Genomic DNA, 18,982 nt, shown 5'->3' with positions numbered 1-18,982 from the left:
CCGGGGATTTACAGGCTGCATGTCTGGCCTCTAGAGGGGAGCCGCTCAGCAGTTTGAGTCCTGAGGCTATGGCTACCCTGCAGGCAGCCAGAGCTCCCTCTACCAGGGTGCTTTATGCTGGCAGATGGAAACGGTTTTGCCAGTGGTGTGCGGAGAAGGGCTGGGACCCAGTCTCTTGTGGGACATGGGCAGTCCTCTTATTTTTGCAGTCCCTGTTGGAGAAAGGATTGGCAGAGTCCACCTTACGGGGCTATATGGCGGCTGTATCTGACCGTCACATCCCTATTGAGGGTAGGACAATGGGCTCGCAGCCCCTTATTAGCCAGTTTTGAGGGGGGCTAGGCGTATCCGGCCACCACGGTCCCACATGGTCCCATCATGGGATTTGCAGGTGGTGTTGCAGGCTCTGTCGGAGCCTCCTTTTGAGCCTTTGACCAGTTTGGGGCTGGAGCTTCTTTCCCTCAAGACGGTTTTCCTTCTTGCCCTGGCCTCAGCAAAAGCGGGTCTCTGAACTACATGCCCTGTCTGTGCATCTGTCTTGTTTGAGGTTGGGAGAAGAGGGCTCTGCCATCCCTCTCCTGCCAAATCCAGCCTTCTTACCTAAGGTGCTCCCTCGGTCTTTTGTTTTAAGGCCCTTGGTTCTGGAGCCCTTCCATCCTCCTCCCCAGGCATCTATGGAGGAGGCCCGGTTACACTTGGTCTGTCCAGTCCGGGCCCTGATGGTGTACATCGCCTGTACAAGCCCCGTTAGACAGACTGATCAGCTCTTTGTCTGTTATGGGGGTGCTAAGGTGGGCCAAGCTCTATCCAAGCAGCGTTTGGCCCGCTGGGTTGTCCAGGCCGTAGCTCTGGCCTATGATAGTGCTGGGGTCCCTCCACCTAGAGGGGTGGTGGCCCACTCCACCAGAGGGATGGCTACCTCTTGGGCGCTCTTCAAGGGGGCTCCCTTGGAAGACATTTGTGCAGCGGCTGGTTGGGCCTCTTCTGGGACCTTTGCAAGGCTCTACAGGCTAAATGTTGCTTCATCCATGGCCTCTGCTGTTCTGCAAGCAGGCCTGTGAGATTTGTGGTCCCTGCCATGCTGGACCATGGCTTCAGGGTTGATATTCACCCGGTGGTTGTGTTCATTTATTAAGGATGTTCTGTTATGGGGACCTTTTTCCTTTTCAATGGAAAGTGTTTTCGTTCACAGCAGGTGGCCTTCGTCGGCCTTTGGCTATTGTGCCACAAACCTGGAGATTATTTATTCTCAATAAAAATGTGTTCTGATCTGTGAACTGGTTGTCCTGAGTGTTTTTGCCTCACTACACCTCCTGCCTGACCTTATTTGCTATACTGTTGACCCATACGGTGGCGTGTTGACCGGATATGAAATAGAACGGATGGTTACGGATGTAACCGTGGTTCTATGAATAAAGGTCAACACGCCAGCTTGCTCTGTCATTCAGAAGGCTAGTTCGGCCTCAGTCGAGAAAAAGAGAGTGAGCAGGTGATCGCACAGCTGTATTAATAGGCTCTGATTGCGCCCGCTGGGCGGAGGTGTTAATTTGCTACATTGTCTCCTAAAACAGCTCACCCTCGGAGAGAGTGACCCATACGGTGGCGTGTTGACCTTTATTCATAGAACCACGGTTACATCCGTAACCATCCGTTTTCTCTCTTCCTTAGATGGTCTGGTCCCTCCCTCCTCGTCAAAGGATTGAGATCACCTGTAGGAGCCTTATTTAAACCCAGGAAAACCAAGATGGCTCTCTCTTACACTCTGGCCCTCCTAGAAGGCTGGTGCCTTTCAGGCACTTCATTTTTGGTTTTGGTTTTGGTTTTGATTGTAGCCTTGGTTCATGTTAGTTTGACTTTAAACTCTTGGTTGATTACATTTGTTACCTTAAATAAATTACTTTATTAATTTTGAGCTGTCGCCGTGTGGTTCTCCCTGTGTTGTTATGCTCTCCAAAGAGCTGGGCATAACATCTGAGAGTGAGACTCACTCACAACCTGCTCACAGCCTCTGCAGTCGCAAGTTGATCCCCCCCCCGCTTTCCCCTTTGCCTTTTCTTCTGACACACACAACCTGTATACATGACTCTCAGCAGCAAGTTGATGTGATAGTAGGGGCGCCTCATCGCCCACTGCACCAACTTGATGTGGAAATGAGCGATATTAGTCTAGAAAACTGGCGGGTTTTTTTGAGGAAGCACTTTTTTTTTCTTTTTTTGAGAGCGATCGTGCGCCCCCAATACAATTAATACAGACCCGTTATAGCTACATGTAAGTTATTGGATTATGTGAAAATGCAATAAATAAATAAAATGCAAAAAAATAAAAAATTGAACTGAATTCAGATTCTGTTTATTATTAGTATTTTTCATTTATTTATTTTATTTTATTAATTTGTATGATGACAGATGTGTGTAATTTACTTTGGTGTTTACATACTATATTTCATTTATTTATCTTATTTTCTTTCTCTACTCTTGTTAACTTTTGTATTTAATAACATATGTAATAAAATAACATAAATAGTTCAATATTGTGCTTGTGGTCGGTCCGCCCAGGGCGCAAAACTAGCCAGGACCGCCTCTGTTTTGGTGTGTGGTTGTCTGGTTTGGTTTTTGCTCTATAAGCCTACAGTATATTGTTAGTGTGTTTACAGACATTACTGATAGCAGAGAGACTTCTGAAGGAGAACTGATGTGTGGCAGAGGTCTGTTATGTCCTGTGTGTTTCTGTGTGGAAGTCTCTGAATAACTGCACCTGTCCACTCAGTGGCACCTGGCCCACCTACAAGAGACCCTTCCTCCTTTCATCTATTAATACAGTTACATTTGGTTTATCCACACATTTGGGATTCCTCCATCATGCTGCCTCCCTCTGAGTCATTGCTGTAACATTAGTAACATCTTTGGCACCTAAACATTTAGCTTTTCACACTTTAAAAGAATCCATAGAAGAAGAAATAAAATACTTACTTAAGGGAACACTAACAGCTGCTATATCTGTGAATAAACAAAGTTAACACATAAAAACAGTTAAAGTAACTATAGTTAAGTTCATGTACAGAGTTTCCAGTCTGAGCAGGACTAACTAAAAGGATTAGGTTGGTACAAAAACAAAAACACAACAAACTGATGAAACTTAAAAGTATGAACCTGTGTGCTGCAGCTTTCAATCAGTAAATGAAACATACTTACTAGATAGTGTGGACTCTGTGAAGAAAAGAAAAAGCATGAAGTTATGTGTTATCTGCTTATATCCTATCTGTGCTTTCTGGACTCTTTTATTTATTATACTAACAAGTATTGTGTGATGTATCTTATTCCTCTTTTGATCTCTACAGCAGTGCAGCTCTGTGATTAATGACTGACATCTCTCTTCATCACTATGAACACACACTCTGTTTATTTGGACTCAATCCTGCACACACAGTCCTGCTGCCACAAATACTCACAAGAGCATCAAATGTGGATTCATCCACCGCTGAAAATAGTCCCCAACAAATACACTATTTCCTCTTGTTTACTTCCTGCAGCTACAGCACATACTGACACTCCTTCACACACACACACACACACACACACACACACACACACACACACACACACACACACACACACACACACACACACACACACACACAAACACACACAGCTGCTCATGGCCGGTTAGCTCTGACTACCAGCTCTACATCTATTCATGCTACACTGAGCAGTGATCAGTCTTAATCTGTCCTCATCGATGTCTCCGTACCTCCCCCAACCCCTACACCCACCTGTTCACTCCTCTGCTGCATCTTTAAATATGCTGGGATGGAGGGAGCAGCAGAGTTTCAGTGTGTACTTACTCTTTAAATCAGTTTAAAGAAATACAAAACAACTGTTAAGTCAATAGAACAATTCATTTCTTTGCTGCAGGAATCAATTTCTGTTTGTAATAAACATTTAGGAATTGAATGTTTTATGTATTTTTTGTTTAAAGGATATAAAATAAACCATTAACCACTCCACTGGTACCTTGTTGTTGAGAAAATACAATGATTATATATTATACTTACCAAATATCCCTCTTTTCTTCAAAACCACCTGCACTACAGCTACAGCCACGAGTACGAGTATGACAACGAGCTGGACTACAATCTCCCCAACATTAATGCCTCCATTGTTTCCTCCATCATCAAATTTAATTTAAAACACAGAAAACATTTACATTAGTTTCACATTCAGTTCACTTTTAACATCATTAATATTTATCTTCATGTGACTCTCATCTCACATCTTCATGTTGATGGATAGTAATAAAATGTAGATAATCAGTAATAATGTGATCAAAGTGATAAAATTAAATTTAATAAAACAAAATAACATGAAATCTGAAAATGATGCAAAGAGACAAAGATGATTCTTATGTTAATGTTGTGTTTTTTCTCTTGTAGCTACTAACTGTGATGCTAACAGTGAATGAATCCACCTCATCTTCAATAAAGACATTTGAAGACATTTTGAATATAATAATTTCCTCCAGTGAAGAAGTAAGTTGACAGTCAGCAGCTTTTGAGGCAGACTCTTACTGCTTTACACCCTGAGATAATAGAAAAGGTCTGCTCCAATATGACACATAACTGATTAAATAAAGATTTAATAAAACTTGGATCTCATTTTCTGATGTTTGGTTTGGTTATAAACTGTCTGATCGTCTGACTGTTTGATCAACTTTGTTGCTCTGTGATAATCTGCAAACTGAAATAAGAAAGTTTCTTACCCCAAGGCTTGTCAACAGACATATTGGATGCCTTGTGAAGGACTTCACATGTGAATGAAGCATTGTCACTCTTTAAAATCTCCACACTGTCTCTTCTCTGGAAGGTTTCGTCTCCATTTGGTCGAACGCCTGAGGAGATCAACCCTTCCTCTTTAGTCACAGTGCGGCCGTTCCTTCTGATGTTAAGGATGATGTCTTTTGGGTAGAAACCTGTGGCCACGCAGGTCAACATGAGGTTTGACCCTTTGTTCTTAGCAAACACATGCACATCTGGTGGAGCTGGAAAGAGAAAACATTAGGTTAGTTAATGTTTGAATGGTGACTATAATACATTATGATATAAACCACATGTGATAATGTTTATACCATCCTCATTATAAACTAAATAAATAGAATCTGTGACAATGCATCTCTTTAATTATAAGTAAAAACAGACTGGTGATACAACTTTTCATTATTTCTGTCTTTTCTAAACAATTTTCTGAGAATTGTAGATCATGGTTGTTATTGAATGTGATGTTTATGAGGGTTTGGTTCTAATAGCTGGTTCTCTTTTGTATTTGGTTCCAGGTTGGTAAAGTACCTGGATTTACTACAGGACTGAACTTTATTATGAAAGAACAGTGTTCAGAGCAGACAGAGAACAGGCTTCTTATTTATAGCTGTAGCTGATGCTGTCTGTCTTCTATCAGCTGTAACTAATCAATATTAATGCTGTGAGTAATTTAACATATTAACAGTTAAATCAGCTTCAGTTGTCAAAATCCCCTCAAACTTTAATTTATATCATATTAAATATTTAAACTAATCAACTTCATAGTTCAGACTCAGCACTTCCAGTATTTGAAACAAGCAGCTTGTGAGATATAAAGTGTGCCAAGTAGGCTACAGCAGATATTACAATGTGTCAGATATGAATATATATATCATCATCTGATCTAATTTTCCATAATGAATATTAAAATTCAGGAAACAAAAAAAACAGATTTTGTGTGAATTACAATATTATTAAAATCAGCTGATTTCATGTTTGATATTTTAACCAATAATCCTTCTATTAATGAAGCCACTTCTATAATCTCTAATAATAATTGATATAAAAATACATACATTATTTTATGTCATACTTACAGGCAACTATCAGCAGTTTTTTCCTGTATACTATGAACCTGTCCAACCAATCTATACACTCTATCTCCAGGTAGCCTTTGGTCATTTCTTTTAGGCGCTGGTCATCATCCCACTTTCTCTTTGTTGGGACTGCTATATCAGTGGCAGCAACCCAGACCGAGTTGGCGTCATCAAAGGACAGGAAGTCTTGTCCGTCGTAGTTGTACATGTCCACGCCACGGACAAACTTTAATGTACCATCAGGCCATGTTTCACCCTCACAGCCGACCATCCACTGAAGAACATGGAGATCTAAAGAGGAGTGACAGTGAAATAAATGATAAAGAATGAGGACATGGAAAAATGCAGCAAGTAATTACAATTAAAACTGTTTCATTTAAACACATTTGAAGTTATAACATGTTCCTAAAAATAAAACAGCTTCCTTTATGTTGGAGCATTTATCTATAAAAGCTATTACAGTTATTAATGACTGAGTCATCAAAAAGTCCCAGTCTGACACATTTCATGGATTTTACCATCGTTGGTCTGATTCATTCGATCCTTCAGGATGTCGATGCTGTCATTGAACCACTGCTGCTTGCTTTGGCGGGACTGTGTGCCTTTCTCCCAGTAGTCTGCAGGAAGTTGCTCTTTCATCCAGTCCTGCTTGGGAACTTTTCTCTGGATATCACTGTCATAGTAGTCGATCATCCTGCCGTCCAGCTGACCCATCGCCGTGAACTGATGGATGCCTGGAATTCCAACAGGTTTGGAGAAGCCGGTGTAGATGTACGTGAGGGAGTGAATCTCTGAGAGTCACAGAGAGGGAAAGACAGACAGGCATGTTTACAGACAAGCAGATAAACTCCAGCACATCTGACTTAAAGCTCTGGACTCTTATCTATTTACTTATCTATATTCTACTTATCTATCTTTTCTATTTACTGCTATCAGTCGGAATATTTAGCCACATGCAGGAGCACCATGAGAAAAATGCATTATGACATTAGATATTTTTATTCACTTATCATCATTCATCATTATTGTACATTATTAGAATATTTAATATACAAACTAAGACTTAATTTTTCTTAATTCCGTCTGTTTACATAATATGGTTCAGTCCTGTCTCCAAACCAGGAGGGGGAGGGGAGAGAGTGGAAATTAACCTGTTAGTTAAGTTTAGTCCACAGTGAAACAGTTAATGTTAATTTTGATCCTCTAATATAAGTTACTGATCATATCTTGTATTTAACTCCTCTTTTATCTGACATTTAATACAGATAAACTTTTCGCAGCTATTCATATTAAATCATGATCAAGATAAACTTTATTGTCCCACCAGGTGGGAAACGACCTGTACTGCAGCCATTAAAAACTAGATCACTAATGATCACTAATGATCTTATTGGCCTGTTCATAAATACTCTGCAAGGATAAGTGCTCTTAAACACCAATGATTTTCCATGCAGTGTGAATTAAATGGAAAAGTTTATTCTTTAGCTGCACAGAAAGGTTGCTGAACCAAACTGTGATGCCGTACCTGATCAGGCTCTTTAAACTACCTGATATAATATCAACATTAATTTATTGTCAACACCATGAACTCTCAGATAATGAAAAGGAGGGTTTTATCTTTTCTTGTTGTTTTCTCACCTCTGTTCTCTCTCTCTGGTCAGGTGACTCCTTCAGTTACCTGCTGTACCATGTTGTACCGCAGCGGCTAGTAGTACAAGAACCGCCAAGAAGTAAACCTCAACATCAAACACCAGGTAACCTCACCCTAAAACTCATTTGATGTTTTTCCTAAACACAGTAACATAAATTATGTCCTATTTTCAGCCACTGTAGACGACAAACAATCAATATATTAGAGACCAAATAGTCCCAGGAAGAACAGCTCCAGAAATTAAACTCACTAATTAACTGAAGAGCTAAAAGTTCCTTCAGTGTTTTATGTTTCCATCTGAAGAAACAGGAAGAATAGAACATAAGAGTTATGATGATTAAAATGGGGGATTAAATTAATCAACAGAAAATGAATGAGAAACTATTTAAATGTACTTTTCAAACAATGCCAAAAAAAGTGAGAATTTGCAGATGATAAATTGAGATATATATCATTGTACATTAAATATCTTTGGGGTTTGAACTGCTGGTCAAACTAAATAAAACAAAGGTTTCGCTTGCAAACATTATTCACAATTTTCAAGCATTTTATAAATGAAAGCAAGAAAACAGCAAATCCTCATAACTGAGAATCTGGAAACACAGAAAAGAAAGTTAAGAAATGGACTAAAACGACTGAACTAGACAGAAAATTAGAAAATCAACTTTGTGTCAGTGAATAGTTTCAGTTCCTATCAGCAGCAGCTTCAGTCCTCAGTCAGTGACACTCAGCAGCACCTCTGTGTGGTCAACCACATTATAGCAGCTCAACACACATCAGCCTGTCACTGCAGTCACACACCAAACAAAACACTTTACGTTGTAAGACTATGTGCATAAAGCTCAAGTGAGACGTGACTACACGAGCATGACACTGAAGTTTCCTGGTCCATTAGTTGTTACTTTTACTTTATTTATTGTATTAATGCACTTTGTAGTCACATTCATATTTATTCTTTATATTTGCACTAAATGACAGTCACCTGATGTTTGTGAACTTACTAAAAATTAAAAATCCCACTGTCTCAATAGACTAAATTCAGTGTAAAGAAGTGACTTAAGAAACTTTTCAGTAACAATAATTTTTTGCATTTTTTAAAAGCAAACAAAAGAAGATACAAGCTGATCCCAGATGGTCTGTAGGTCAAATATGACAAGATCTGTTTATTTAAACTGGATTACACACTTTACATAATCAACTAATAGTTGCAGCTTTCTTTGGGGGTAGTCTACAATTTTCCTTCTTTTTTTGGACTGTTGAGAACAACTTTTGGAAAATAGAGATCATGAAATAGCCTACTTAAAAAAAACGAGACAATTATTTAAGTCATCATAAACTGCAGGTTAATTTATAGTTATTATGATGTCCTTGTTTTATATTTAGTAGCCTGCTTGACACAGAAAAATGATCCAACTCAATCAGCACCATGTTCTCTTTATCGATGCACATTGACGACATGTTACTAAAGATGATATAATAGTTAATCAATGTTCTCATCTGTTTGAATGTAATATGTTTATGGAATAAGATCAAAAGACAAAAACTAAAAGAATCAGTCTAAATGAAAATGTTAAACTCAAATAATCAACAGAAATCTGATCATTAGACATCACAACTATGAATATTTCATTTTCGCTTTTAACCGGAGTTACATTATTGTATAATTTAATTCATTTAATATATTTTTAAAACAAACAAACCGCTCTCTCTCTTACCGCTGTTTACAGTCAGTGCCGTCACCAAAAGGACGAAGAACGTGGTGAGATACATCTTCATCACAAAGTGAACTCCATGAACGTTTCTAAAACTCTGTTTTATCAGCATGTTGGACGATGCGGAAACCGGTTTCCTGTTATACACTTTTCTATTCTGTGGCGTGCGGGGGCTCAGGTGATTGGAGTGTGCCATGTGCGCAGCCGACGCAGGTTCGAGTCCCGATCAGAGGTCATTTGCTGCGTGCCCCCCCCTCTCTCCCATGTTTTATCTACTGGTGAATAAAGGTGTCAATGCCAACAAAATCTAAAAAACAAACAAAAATAATATATATTACGGTTCCACATCAGTGGTGCTCTGCGTGGTGCATTCAGGTGCTGCTCGTAAAATATGGACATTATGCTGCGTCTAAGTCAAGTCAAAGCTTCCTACTTTTAGCAGGTTTTGCTGCTTGCTGTATTTGCTGCATTATTGTGTTCAGATCAAGTCTGGTTTATCTATATATGGCATCAGGCGAATGCCCAACAGCCAATGGGGGTGGGGGACACACCAAATGATTCAGACAATGAGACCTTTAAAATATTTGTCATATTTTCATATATATACACACATATATATATATAATTTACTGGAAGAGATGTAAACAAGTACAAAAAGAGAAAAATAAATGTTATTTGTTGTATTTTTGTTGGATCTGAACTTTTTCTGTAGTATTTTGCGGTAAGCCTGTGCTTTAACTATACTTTCTTGTAAATCTATGGTGTTCATGCCAGAGTAAATTTCATTTTCAACATGTAAAGTCAGAGGAGGGGGGGCACTAAGTACTCCCTTAGATAGACCCTCCACTCTATCAGCAGAACCATTTCTACTGCAGGGTCCTTTATCTTTTACCAGCTGGCATTTAACAAAGCTGCTTCTGTCAGTCAGCATGGTTTATCACACATCATTCACAGCATTATCCTCATGAGCCAAAACAACAAGAATAAATCATATAGATACTACACCAAACATTTAACTCAATAATTAAATCCCCCCAAACTTACACTGATGATGTCACCAGTGTATAAATACAGGAAATAGTTGGGTCTTCCTTTTGTTTGTTGAACACATGGTGGGTAAAAAAACGAATAAAATGCTTCATTTATAAAATTCAGAACTAGACTTAAAATACTCGTCTTTTATTTTAACCTAAATATTTTCTGGTATCTAAATTATAATTAAATATAATGCAAAACACAAACAAACCCGGGATAGAAAGTGTCTGTAAGTTATTGATTACTGATAAACTAATGGATTAACAAACAATTAAAAGTTCAATTAATAAGATAACTGGTGTTGATGGTGAAAAATGGGGACAAATGGTGTTTTACCTATTTTGTCACAGTGTGTATTTATTTATTTTTGTAAGCACATATCCTATATTAAGTCTAATAAACTGTGTATAAACTATATTAACTTCCAGCATGTCATTAAAACCACATATTCTGACCCAATGGCTGCTACAGCATAAATTCATGCATTCTGCTTTATAAAGCTTTTAAACTGAAACATTGACTTCAAACTTTTACTTTTTACTATTTTCCAGGTGATTTAATTACTTTCTTGGTTTCTACTAGGAGCTTTAATCAAGAACTGCTACGAAGCAAACCTCAACATCAAACACCAGGTAACCTCACCCTAAAACTCATTTGATGTTTTTCCTAAACACAGTAACATAAATTATGTCCTATTTTCAGCCACTGTAGACAAACAATCAATATATTAGTGACCAAATAGTCCCAGGAAGAACAGCTCCAGAAATTAAACTCACTAATTAACTGAAGAGCTAAAAGTTCCTTCAGTGTTTTATGTTTCCATCTGAAGGAACAGGAAGAATAGAAAATAAGATGAATGATTAAAATAATCAGCTTTGTTTGAAAGTGACTGTTACACCGACTCTCACTCATTATCATTCATTTGGAGTCATGTTTCTGTCCACCTGCTGAATGTAAGTGTAATATTCACTTTGACCACATGATGGCAGCAGTGTTACATTTTAATGTTTAACAACCAAAAGAGGAACTGGAAGACCTTACGTCATTGACTTTATCTACATATTTATATACAGTCAGTGATAAGAATTGAGTCATTTTATGGATCCATAATTTTACAAAAAAAAATTCCTTTAAAAAACTACATGATTTTTTTTTTTTTTACTAGTGATGTGCAAAGTGTTGAATTTGTACACTTAATTAACAGTTAATGTAACATAGAGTCTTTTAGTCCACTGCAGGTCAGCTGAACATGTGAAATGTGATATTAGTCTTCAGACACGGACACAGTTCAATACTGAAAATTAATCAGTTTATTTATAGATTACATTTAAAAACAACATGTTGCTTTACAGAGAGATGAGAGTTACAATCAAATAAAAACACAGATGTAATTCTGCGGATGGGGGGGACAAATGTAAAAACAACTGCACAGACAACACAGAAATAGAAAACCTAAGTGTGTTTCTAAGAATACATACAAATGACATCGTTGTTTTCAGGAGACGAACACACTTAATGTTCATGTGAGCTCCTGATTGTTGATTTAAGACACTTTTAAAACCTCTTACCTCCATAGATATACATGCACTACTGCCTCTGCTAGCCCTGTACCAAGATGGCGGCGCTTTATTCACGCCTCTCCACAGTCAATACGGCGTCTACGTATGTCTATGTTTAAAACCCTCCAACAACACACACTGCTGCTTTTCTTCTGCCTCGGTCAATAAACTGTCGGCTGAGTGATTTTCAGGTATTTCTGACGGTCGGTCGAAGAGAAATAAGAGGAAACAGAGCGAGAGCGCAACATTTTCCTCTCCCAGCAGCTTAGCTCACTTTAGCTGCAGCCATCTTTCTGCTTCTTCTCCCCGGAACAACTCGCCTCTTCCTCGGCTGCTGCTCGGCGGTCACATCGCCGTTTCCCGCCGGCAGCGACACTAGGCGGTCAAATGGTGAATTACAGCAGTTGGACCACCAGAACAGCTTCAGTGCTTCTTGTTATTGCTTCTACAGTCTGTGAACTCTAATAGAGGGATGAACACTTATTTAATTTGTCCCCTGTTTGTAAGTGGCTGGCTGGATGGATGGATAGATAGATGCAAAATACCAACGTTGTACCGCAGCGGCTGGTGGTACAAGAACTGCCAAGAAGTAAACCTCAACGTCAAACATCAGGTGATCTCACTCTAATACCTCATTTGGTGTTTTTCCTAAACACAGTAACATAAATTATACGTTTTCCAGCCACTGTAGAAGACAAACAATCAAGATATTTGTGACTAAATAATCGCAAGGAAGTGAACAGCTCCAGAAATTAAACTCTCCCTTGAGTTGTGTTTCTGTCCACCTGCTGAATGTGAGTCTAATATTTCTATCTTCTCTCTTTTAGCTGTTTTTACTCTCTACCATCTCCTGACCACATGATGGCAGCAGAGCTTCATTTTAATGTTTAACAGCCAAAAGAGGAACTTCAAGACTTTATCTACATATACAGTCAGTGATAAGAACTGTGTGATTTTATTTTAAGGATCCATAATTCACATAATGTATACATGTATAAATGTCTCGTCAGTGTATAAATAATACATGAATGATTAATTAATATTTATTGGGTTTAAATTGAGATTTTCTTAAACAGAACTTCCCAGCTAGCAATTTTTTGTTCTAAAAATGTTCTGAGAATGTTACCTTTAATGTTCTTACAATGTTTTTTGCGGGAAGTTTTCTTTAAGTTCCCAGAACGTTATGGAGGAACGTTCTCTAAAAACATTCTAAAAATGATTTGTGATAACATTTTTAAAATATTGAATGAAAATATTGCTATAACATTATATCCTAATGTTTTACTGATGTTTTTTGCGGGTAGTTTTCTTTAAGTTCCCAGAACGTTATGGAGGAACGTTCTCTAAAAACTTTCTAACAACATTTTGTGATAACATTCTTACAATTGTTACAAATGAAAACATTGCTACAACATTATACCCAAATGCTCTTTAAAATGTTTACAGCTGAGTTTCAGAATTATACTACTTAAGAACTGGATAACATGCTTTGAACATTTTTTAACAATTATTATGTTATGATATTTAAACATTGAAATATTATATATATATTTAAACAACTTTCAATTTCAGGATTAATGTTTCCTGAGTGAGCACTGGTCAGTGGGATCACTGATAATTTACTTCAAAATAGAATTGGACTACAAACCCAAAAAATGTTTCACAACATGAATTTATTTATTTTCATGAATTTGAACTGGTGTTCAGCACTGGGAGCCTATGGACTGTGGGTGGGGATGAATGAAAATGAAATGGGGTTTCAGCTGAAAAAGCTGTTGAAGTCTCCCGAAACTGTGAAAAAGCTGTACTGAACAATCACAGGGTCACAGGCATGGCAGGAAGAAACCGGGAATACGCGGATCCATCCGCAGGGAGACCAGGGAAAGAAAAAAAACCGCTCCGACCTCTCTTCTCTCTCCACACATCCTTTAAGCATATTAACCTGATTTAGACACAATACCACCGCTATTTCATGACAAATTAACGTGAAGACTGTTTTAACATTACATTACGGCTACAATAACACTACGTTATCAAGCACATGTACATGATATGCTAAGCTAACTAGCCGGCCGCTGACTAACATCACATAATCATATTTTTACTACTATAACTGTTAGTTACAGAACAGAATAAAAAGTATACACTTAATTACCTGCTTTCTGGTTATGAAACAAGTTATTATCAGGACCAACGGGTAGTCGACCTTCCAGATAAAACTCATAAAACTCTCTGTTACACTCTGCTCTTCTCTCTCTTCACCACAACAATACATCTGCTCGCAGCAAAACACACTACCTTGACCTGCGCCACATGTCCCGCCCCTTTTTTTTGGTGAAACGACTTAGATTGGCTGTTAATTTGATAATGACCCAATAACAACACAAAAACAGATTGATTGACAATAAGGTGGTGACAGGTCAGGTTGCACGGCTGATTTTAGATACAAAAAAATAGCTTTTTTCTCCACAATGGATTTTAAAGGAACATAGCTCAATTCTTTTTAACAATATTTAACATTTTAACCTGTTCATATATTTATGCATTTTAACACATATTTTAACCAGTGTTTAATCTTAAGAACTTTTTTAATGCTACAACTATTTATGCTGTTATTTATTTTATGCACTGATTTTAGACAGGGCTACACGTGTATACCAAAACATTTGTAATTGCACCACTTCTGGGAGAAATGGTGCATTTTCTGGAGAAGTTCCAGGGGTGCCACTACTTTAATAAATGACTGTAGTTCTGCCTAAACACACAGATTTCACTTTATATTTATGTTTGTACTGTATAATCTAACCCTAACCCTAACCCTACAACGGGGTATAATTTCAGGTCCCTGAATTTTTTCCCCATAACCTGAAGTATCAACAACATCCTCAAAACATTTTCTAAATATTACTTAGTAAATGTTCTTTATGTGATGCCATTTAACATTGTGGGAACATTGTATAACATTGTATAATCGGTTACCTACACATTGTTCCTAAAATATCCTCAGAATGTTGCAGGCAAAACGTTCTTCCTTTGTTTACAGATCACATTAAAGAAACATTCTGTGATCTGATGCATCAATAACATCTTGAAAACATTTTCCACATATTTCTTTGTGATATTCTTCATTTATCATCATATAACATTGTAAGAATGTTTTATAAATAACATAATATAATCCGAGGCCTTAACAACATACTAAAAACGTTTTCTGAATGTTGCTTTGAGAATGTTCCTTTGTTGTTTTCTTATAACGTAAAGGAAATGTTGTATAGAAGAACATTCAATAATCCCCATAACCTGAAGTATCAACAACATCCTCAAAACATTTTTAGAATATTATTTTGAAAATGTTCTTTGTGTGACATCATATAATATTGTTGGAACATTTTATTGATAACATTCTGTAATCTGTTACCTACACTTTGTTCCTAAAATATCATCAGAATGCCATAGATAAAATGTTCTTCCTATGTTTCTAAATGACAATCAATAACGTTGTGAAAACACTTGTGAAGAATGTTCCTTCCTAATTTTTGTAGAACATTGTAAGAATGTTTTATAAATAACATATGGCAATCAGAGGCCCTAATAACACACTGAAAATGTTTTTCAAATGATTTTTTGACAATGTCTTTCCTTTGTTATTTTGGAACATTGTGATAATGTTTTATAGGGGAACATTCAATAATTGTTTACCTCACAAACATCCCCCAAACATCCTTAAAATGTTACATCTAAAACATTCTATCTTTCTTAACATTTAACAATACAGGAACATTATTTGAAATAATAAACATCATTATGATGTTCTTTGAACATTAGATAAAAACATTTTCTATAAAACATAAACAGAACCTGTAGGGAATGTTAGCCAATGGTGTGGGAACGTTCCCTGCTAGCTGGGCTGAAGTGTATACATTACTTATTTTACACAGGTATCCTACAGGTATTAAGAGGTTAGGTTCACTACTTCATTGTTCCATGCCGTTGCTGCGTGGTAAAAATATGGGTCCCTCAAGAAAAAGGTTGGGAACCACAGGTCTATGTGATGTTAAAGTGTTGTCTGATCAATCTGTCTTTAGTGACAGGATATGTACCACACAGAGGTGTTCACAAGTCATTTTTTGCAAGTCCAAGTCAAGTCTCAAGTCTTTGAGTGAGAGTCCGAGTCAAGTCTCAAGTCTTTGAGTGAGAGTCCGAGTCAAGTCTCAAGTCTCTGGTTAAGAGTCCAAGTCAAGTTTCAAGTCTCTCGCAAACACTAAATCCAATTCAAATTCTATAAGCTCTGTAAAATCCTCTATATAAGGCAGTATTGATGATTGTTTCACTAGAATCTACAGCAATGTGATGTGGAAAAAATACAAAGGATTCCCAGATAGCAAAGTGTCATTGAAACAATGTTGATTTTCCATCTGAATCATCAGAATGGTTGATATTGAAATCTCAATGCTAAATCAATGTTGAACCACTGTTACAATAGCGATGAAACCCAACGTTGAAAACAGTGACATTGAAATAACATTGATTTATAGTTGACCGGGAAAGATGATTGAAAAGTCATTGATTCATAGTTGACCGGGAAAGATGATTGAAAAGTCATTGAATTATAGTTGACCGGGAGACCATCATTTGTTAGACCAACGTTTCTGCACTGCACATCTCATTTCTGAATCCATATCAGGTAAGCACATTTATCTACATTTATCTAATCTTTGAATGCTGAATTGTACCCAATTGATGTTCGTAAAGTGTAACATTATAGTTTATTTACACAGTGCAGCATTATATGCAGTCATTCGTATGCTGTCAGAACTTCTACCATTAATTTATAAGTTAATATACTAATACACACATTCACGCAGCACCACAGCAAGTTCATTCAAGCGCTTCATAAACACTCAGAAGTTATAAAGCAAGCATTTATGTACCGGTTTATTTCGTGGAAATATTACCTTTTTAAATAAACAGGACGTGAAATTATAGATATAAAGTGTATACATAACCGTTAGCATTAGCATTAGCGTTAGCATTAGCGTAGATCGCTAAGATAGCTTATCTTTTTAACTGTACGAGGACAATGTTATCTAGGATCAGCGATCGAGGATACATACAGTCCATATTATCGCTCAATTTACAAGCAATATGACCAATTTGCAGCCATTTTATTAATTACAGAGATAGACCTTCCCTTTTCTTCTGAAGTTAGCATTTACGGTAGCGACATGACAGCTATGGATGGTGCTTGGATACAATAGGCATAATGATTACTATAACTTATTGAATATTATAAGTTGAAGATAAAGTCACAATACATGCACAGTAACAGCAGATTCACGTACACGCTGTGTGTTTCCATGGTTACAAAAACACTTGCTGTAGAGTTATCAGGACTGTGGTTGGTTGTTAATGTTAAATTGCTGTTTACTTAACCTTTTTTGTCCTTTTTACAGATCATTGATCCACATCATTTATCAAGTAAGCAAGTCTTTAAAGTACTTTATGCCTTATTTTTGTTTCTTTTTAATATCTGAATCTGCACACCACTTGCACAATGACATGTACAGTAACAGCTATTTAACTGACAGTTTGTGTTTTGCTTGTGTTTTCTGTTTTAGATGCCCTGACACTACAAATGGGGACTGCAAACGAATGAGCCTTCTCTCAGGCAGATCAGAAGAGGCTGCATTACACCCCAGACCAGTCAGGAGGGATTGGACCCTCTTAGAAGCTTTGAAATTTGGTGAAATTTATTGATTAAATAAATGACTGTTTGTTTAAAAAAAAACATTGTGTGGATTTGTCATTTGCTATTAGATAAAAACCTGTTTAATAAGGCCAATCATATTTAGGCCTATGTCTATAACACCCTGACTGTAGATAAAGCAGGATTTGTATTATTAGCCTATTTTTATAAAGGCATATTTAGTAATTATTGACTCAGGTCTCTCCATAGACTGTATGGTCTCTTCACTGAGAGCCTGAGATAAGAGGAGCAGATAATCTAGCGCAGCTATGGAAGCCTAATGATGCCAAAAGTAAAATGAGTCACACTACCAAATTATAACACAATTTATATGTTGTTCTACTTGTGTATTTATGTGATACAGGATCTGTGCAATTTACTTTTATTTCTGTTTTTTTAATTTATTTTATATTATAATTTTATTATAATTATTATTTTATTTTTATATATAAAGTTATAATTTGTGATAATTAGATTATTTATTTAATTTATGTTTATATATTATAATTGTTTCTACTCTTTATAATTTACTTTTTAGTATTTGTGATTGTACCTAACTTTTGTATTTATGGTTGTTATTTCCATAAATACTGAAATGATCAATCTATAAAATATCTATAAACCTTTTACAGTGCTGCATACTGCATATGATCATTATATATTTAGAAAGTAGAACTAAAGTGATTAATTACAACATGATTAGTTAAAACATTTCAATTAAATTTCCATTTTGTGAATTTCAAATAAAAGAACAGTCATTTATTTCCTCTTTGAAGTTTTCTTAAAAATATAGTTAAAATCTCGTCTCGTCTGTTGAGCTGAGTGTATTGTCACACCTCTATGAAATACAAATACAATAGTAAAGCGACGTTTTGGTTTTGGCTAGTAAAAAATCTGGTTGGCTAGTAACTTTTTTGATCTACTAGCCACTTGGCTAGTAGATCAAAAAGTTAATTTCAAGCCCTGGTCGCAAGTCCGAGTCACCAGCTCTGGTACCACAGTCCTTACACTTGATTGAGAGGTTCTAGCCAACTATAGACTGATATCTAACCTCCCCCTTCTCTCTAAGATCCTTGAGAAAGCAGTCATGAATCAGCTGTGTAACTTTCTACATAGTAACAGCTTATTTGAGGATTTCAGTCTGGATTTAGAGCTCATCAAAGCACAGAGACTGGACTGGTAAAAGTTACAAATTACATTTTAACTTAATCAGACAATGGGCTTCTCTCTGTCCTCGTCCTGTTAAATCTTAGTGCTGCCTTTGACACTATTGTCAAAATGTTAAACTGGTTTAAATTGTATTTATCTGATAGATTTCAGGTTGTAAATGTTCATGATAAATCCTCCATGCAAACAAAAGTTAGTTCCTCAGGATTCAGTGCTTGGACCAATA

General features: G+C 36.8%; 1 protein-coding gene across 1 annotated transcript; it reads right to left on the bottom strand.

Annotated features, from left to right (window-relative positions):
* Positions 1-3,718: 3,718 nt before the first annotated feature.
* LOC128374571 (H-2 class I histocompatibility antigen, Q10 alpha chain-like) lies at positions 3,719-9,353 on the bottom strand. Its single transcript, XM_053334824.1, has 6 exons — positions 9,253-9,353; positions 6,405-6,677; positions 5,887-6,177; positions 4,735-5,034; positions 4,052-4,162; positions 3,719-3,801 (listed from the first exon to the last, which is right to left on the bottom strand). The coding sequence occupies exons 1-6, from the start codon at positions 9,311-9,313 to the stop codon at positions 3,719-3,721; spliced, it is 1,119 nt and encodes a 372-aa protein (XP_053190799.1). The 5' UTR covers positions 9,314-9,353.
* Positions 9,354-18,982: the final 9,629 nt, after the last annotated feature.

The sequence above is a fragment of the Scomber japonicus genome, chromosome 15 (genome assembly GCF_027409825.1).
Source record: "Scomber japonicus isolate fScoJap1 chromosome 15, fScoJap1.pri, whole genome shotgun sequence".
Classification (NCBI taxonomy): Eukaryota; Metazoa; Chordata; class Actinopteri; order Scombriformes; family Scombridae; genus Scomber; species Scomber japonicus.
This window is presented reverse-complemented; position numbering and strand designations above follow the sequence as displayed.